This window comes from Alosa alosa, chromosome 20, assembly GCF_017589495.1.
Source record: "Alosa alosa isolate M-15738 ecotype Scorff River chromosome 20, AALO_Geno_1.1, whole genome shotgun sequence".
NCBI classification, from domain to species: domain Eukaryota; kingdom Metazoa; phylum Chordata; class Actinopteri; order Clupeiformes; family Clupeidae; genus Alosa; species Alosa alosa.
In genome coordinates, this window is record NC_063208.1 from 11116924 (window position 1) to 11122874 (window position 5951).

Consider the following 5951-nt stretch of genomic DNA (forward strand, 5'->3'; position numbering starts at 1 on the left):
GTTTAAGAAAGGAAGTGGTACAACAGTAGCACATCTAGTAGCCAGCTTGCAGACTGGACTGCTGAGAGTGAGCAAAAGATGGCCTCTGATTTAATAAGGGGAATGGGAGAGGAAACAGCAGGGTGTGTGTCTGTGTATTTGTATATGAGTGTGTGTGTATGAGAGAGAGAAAACATGCACATGTGTGTGCGTGTGCGGTGCGGTGTGGTGTGCTGTGGTGTGTGTGTGTGTGTGTCTAAAAGGCTCCAATAAGCATCAATTGTGGGTCAGACATACAGAGCCTGACATGTTCAAGCAAAACAGATTGATTATGACACAGACAGTCCAATCTAGCACGCTTACATAAAAATAAATGTCTATATACCAGAGAGGATGCCCATGGGCTACAGTAGTCCTTCAGGTGACCCTGCTGTCACATTTCAGTTTATCAACCTACCGTATACAGCTCTGTAGCCTCCTACACTCTCCTACCCTACACACCCATACACACACACCTGCTCACCCACGGTGAGGCAACTATCAGAAGCAATCAGTCTCAGCGCAGCCAATGAAGCCAGTCTCAGAGGCGGTCAGTGAGTCAGTGAGCACACACTTCAGGACTTCAGAACCACCGTTGGGAGTGACCAGAGGAACCGACTGTCGAGAGCCATCACTGAACTATGAATGAGCCAATTAGCATCTCTCCCCTCACCAGACTCATCTAAGCGCGGCAACACAACGACAACATAAACAAAACAGAAACACGCACTCCACTGAGAGACTTAAGCATCACACTTAAGACTTAAGGCATATCAACAACGTACAGGCGTGTGTGTGACTACTGTGTGTGTGTGTGTGTGTGTGTGTGTGTGTGTGTGTGTGTGTGTGTGTGTGTGTGACCTGATGAAGTGGTTTTTAATCTCACAGCAGGCTCACCATTATCTAACAGCATAACACATCCACACAAACACACACACACACACACACACACACACACTCTCAGAACTTCACGCTTGCTCTCTCTCGTTCCAGCTGCAAGTCGTGTTGGGATAGTCCATCTGTGAAATCCACACACTCGTCTCTCTCTCGTCTCTCTCTCGTCTCTCTCTCGTCTCTCTCTCGTCTCTCTCTCGTCTCTCTCTCTTCTCTCTCTCTTCTCTCTCTCTTCTCTCTCTCTTCTCTCTCTCTTCTCTCTCCCACGCTTGCGCTCTCTTCCTCTTTAAGGAGTGATGCTGTAGTATGCGCCTCCTCCTGTCAAGCTCGTTGCTCTCCTCCCGTCGGCCCCCGTGATTCCCCTTTCCATCCGTTTAACATCCGCGCAGTGTGCCCGTCTGCTTCTCCTGTCGTCCGTGCCTTTCTCTCCCTGCCTCCCTCGCTCCGTGTCGGTTGTCGTGCGTGGTGTTCTGCTGCTCCAGCTCTCCCCAGGCCTCTGGACTAAAAATAACGGAGTGAGCTTACGCTCCTAATACCACACAACGCTTATCCCTCCCTCTCCCTGTCTGTCTGTCTGTCTGTCTGTCTGTCTCTCTCTCTCTCTCTCTCTATCTCTCTCTCTCTTTCACACACACACACACACACACACACACACACTCGGTCTCTCTCTCAGTCTCTCTTTCCAGTTATCATGACTAATCTCTCTCTCTCCCTCTCTCTCTCCATCTCTCTGTCTCTTCTTCGCTCATTCAGCACTCTTGCACAGCTTCGGTCACCTCACGTCCACCTAATGGCCTTTATGTTTTGTTTTGCTTTGTTCTGGTTGTTTTTATGTGTTTCTAGAGGCCTATTCATTTTGCCCTCACTGATTGGATCCTCAGTTCCACGAGTCCAAGTCCGTCACCGTGTCTCTGATTGGTTGAATGGGCTGTCTGGTGCTGCCCTACAGATAGCGTTCATCCCCAATACTACACTGTTTCTCTTTCACTTTTACTTTCCCCTGGCACTCATCCCCCTCTTTCTCTTTCTCTTTCTCTCCAAATGCTCAAGGCCGTGATGTACAGGACAAGAGTGTCCGTCTGGAGATGTGGTTATGAAGACGTCCATATGAATATGGCTAATATCACCCAAACAATCCATAATTACAGCCGACCCCCTTAGGCCCACATGTCCATCATCAGATTACTGCAGATTCAATTTGACCACATGTGACCACAGCCATGTTATTGGGGTTAGGGACAGGGCAAATATCATTAGCCCACACCAACATCTGGAGCATTGGCTCTCACACAGACACACACACACACACACACACACACACACACACACACACACACACACACACACAGAGTGCAGGACACATGTACATAAATGCTGAGAGATCTGTTAAGCAGTTCAACTGCACCAGGGCCGATATGCTTTTCTATCATTCCTCCCATGAGCACTGGGGTACCGCTTACAAAAGCACATTTTGATAAGAGAATAACGTAGGAGAATCCCTCCTAAACCAGTTAAATGAGTTAAATTATTCACACATACGATCTTTTACAAGCATTACGCTTAATATAGTTTGTCTATGCATCATCCCTGGCAAATAAACCCAGAAATGTCCATTTCCCTCAGCACCTCGCCCCACCAGGGCAACTACAGGAAGTCAGAACTGGTACCTGACCCACACAGAGAGCGTTTGAAAAGCACACACAGCCATGTGGTCACTTACACGAGATGCAGTAAAAGCATTAGCTGGAAGAGGCTCAGCAGGGGCCCTCCTGCGGGAGCTGGACTGGGCGTTCTGGGCAGGCGTGGGGAGGAGTCACCCCCTGCAGGTGCTGCTCTGCTATGACCAAAGTGTTGCATACGTGGTGCGCACACCAGGCGAAGAGGTGGCCACTGTGCGGTTTGCAGGCACACACGCACACACACACGCACACACACACACACACACACACACACACACACAAACGTACACACACACACACACACACACACACACACACACACACACACACACACACATACACACACACACAATTACACACTCACACACTCACACACACACACACACACACAGCCCTGAGTGGAGCTTAAGCTCACGTCCATTGCAGCTGGAGCTGCTGCACAGACAGGTAAACACAGACCGAGTCTGAGGACACACACACATACATAGAAAGTCTGTCTGAGCAGGAGAGAGGGTCTGTGTGTGTGTGTGTGTGTTAATGTGTATGTGCTGCATGTATTGATAACAATGTCGTGTGTGTGTGTGCATGTTCTCAATGTGTGTGCAATATTAATGCAATATTGTGTATTATTGTGTGTGGTCTGGCGTGTGTGTGTGTGTGTATTGTCTGTGTATTAATGGGGATAGAAATATGACTGAAAAAGGTCTTTGCAGAGTGAAATCATGTCTATTTCAGGCTTTGTGCCTCATTCCTTATGCATGAGAAGGTGTATGAGGACAGAACCCCACTGATGCATGTAGCACACACACACACATAAAAATGTATACACACGCACACTGATACACCGCCCCCCCACACACACACAACCCCACCTCAACCCGCACACACACAGCTGTTAGACTCCACCCTGACCAGCCCAGTGATCCGTTACACTGTTGGCTTCCTGTTAAAGCTAAAAATAAATGAAGGTATTCTTCAATCCCTCATACACCCCACTTAGGCATTTTCTGTGTGGTCAGACTTGATTAGGTAGCAGACAAGCTAACAAAACTGCCCACTCATCAAGACTTTAGCGGAGTCCTTTTTTGGTTTGGTGAGTGTTTCACTGACACTCATGCAAAATATGCTCAGAGCCTAAGAGACACCTTACATAACTGACTGCAAACACACACAGACAGATTGTCCTAAAAGCTTTGCATTTGCCTGACATAACCCAGCGCATCAACTTCACTGGTCGAGAGAGAGAGAGAGCTCAGAGCATTGGCACACAGCTGGCTGGTCCTTTTTCAGAAATTTTCCAGTTCTGTACTAGCTCAGTTAGCTTAGCCAGTACTTTAACAGAACCCATGAAACAGAAAGGTCAGTTTGTGTGTGTGTGTGTGTGTGTGTGTGTGTGTGTGTGTGTGTGTGTGGGTGGGAGAGCTAGAGCAGATGGAACACCCCCCAGGGCTACTGATTCTTCATCAATTAATTCGATTGCACACAACATGACACACTTCTCACACACACACACACACACACACACACACACACTGACACATCAGCAAACATACTGCCACACTGACCACCTCTCCACACACACACTCAGTTTATCCTAGACGTTGAAGATAATATTGAACGTCTCACACACACACACAGATTCACCACCGTCAAATTCCAAAACACTGAACAGACATCTCTTACTGCATTGATATCTACAAGGACAGGTTCATTAGCATGGGCTGATAGTGGTCATTGTAATCCACCACAAAAAGAGATCAGTGAGCAGCACACTGACATTTGAACACACACACACACACACACACACACACACACACACACACAGGCCGTCCATCCAAAATACACACACACCCAGGCCTTCCATCCAACATACACACACACATACACGCCACCACGTTCCGCTGAGCTCTGACGTCTCAGTCACACTCCAGAAGGATGTTTGTAAATAGCATTATTAGCGCTTAAGTGCATTGCTGTATGTCAATCACACACACACACCACTGCAGTACTGTACGTCTCTAGCAGTAAGCTGGCACATGACGACTTGAGTAGATTATGAAAATCACGTTTCTGTCTCGAATAACATGGTAAACAAACTTCCCCACACATTTCACACCCAGAGGGCCCTAGAGGCATAGCACAGTACTAACATACTGTACGTACAGAGAAGGTCTGTCTGAGCAGGAGAGAGGGTCTGTCTGTCTGTGTCTTTGTCTGTGTGTGTGTGTGTGTGTGTGTGTGTGTGTGTGTGTGTGTGTGTGTGTGTGTGTGTGTGTGTGTGTGTGTATCTTCATATTCTGTCATGCTCTTTTGAGGCAGGCTCTGAGTGAACAGCTGAGTTTCAATAGAGACTAAGTGCCCCGGCAGCAGCTGCATTACAACACACAAAGAACGCGTGTACATACACACACACACGCACACACACACAAAATGTCATCCTAAATATAAACACATCAGATGATAAAGTTTCTCCATCACTCCCAGTGGCTTAGACATGCAGAGCACAAGACCCTGCAGTCACATCAAGACACATGGGACTCCATGAGAGCCCAGACCAAAATGGTGAGTGAGTGAGTGACCCCTTGTGTGTGACCTCATGTCCGGTTGTCTGTGTTGCTCTGGAAACACGTGTGTGTGTGTGTGTGTGTGTGTGTGTGTGTGTGTGTGTGTGAGTCTATGAGCATTTACCAGTCTGTGTAATAGTCTGGAGGAATGAGTGATGTGATGGTGTGTGCATGACTATAGAGTTTTGCATAGACGTCTATAGATGTGTGGAATTATGGGTCATGCATGTGAGTGTGTACACTGGTGTGTGTGTGTGTGTGTGTGTGTGTGTGTACCTGCGTGGCGAGCTCGACGTCTGCGGTACAGCCACACCCCAGCTGCCGTGAGGAAGTGCGCCGCAATGAAAAGAATGGGGGTGACAACAGTGGGGTCCAGGGGATCCATCACACGCCCTTACACACACACCCCGCTAACAATCCTGAACTCGAGGACGGAATCCCTCACACTCCGTCGTGCAGCCACTTCCTCTCACACACACGTACGCACACACACATACACACACACACACAGAGTCCAGGGATCCAGCGGTAGCCAAGGTTCATGGAGGTCCAGCAGGAGAGTGGTGCCCATTCACCAACGTGGCATTTTATCTCCGTTTGCCCGTCCAGCGTCCTGCCTGCCAGCATCTCTCTTCCCTCTTTACTTCTCTCTTCAGACCCGTCGCCCTCGCCAGCCGCCGTAAAAAAGCTTGTCGCTCAAAGTTCTCTACAACTCTCTCCAACTTTTCCCTCTACAAGGAACTAACTGCTGAGACTAAATCATCATAACTGAGGCTCTCTCCCTCTTCTAGCTCAA

The 5951-nt window shown here is 48.3% G+C and overlaps 1 protein-coding gene across 1 annotated transcript in view; it reads right to left on the reverse strand.

The window, feature by feature from the left end:
• Positions 1-5745, reverse strand: part of LOC125285654 (plectin-like) — a 23608-nt gene extending 17863 nt beyond the window's left edge. The window contains exon 1 of the mRNA XM_048230191.1: positions 5432-5745. Within this exon, the coding sequence (XP_048086148.1) occupies positions 5432-5540 (109 nt within the window). The 5' untranslated portion in view covers positions 5541-5745. The remainder of the gene's footprint in view (positions 1-5431) is intronic.
• Between the last annotated feature and the right edge of the window lie 206 nt (positions 5746-5951).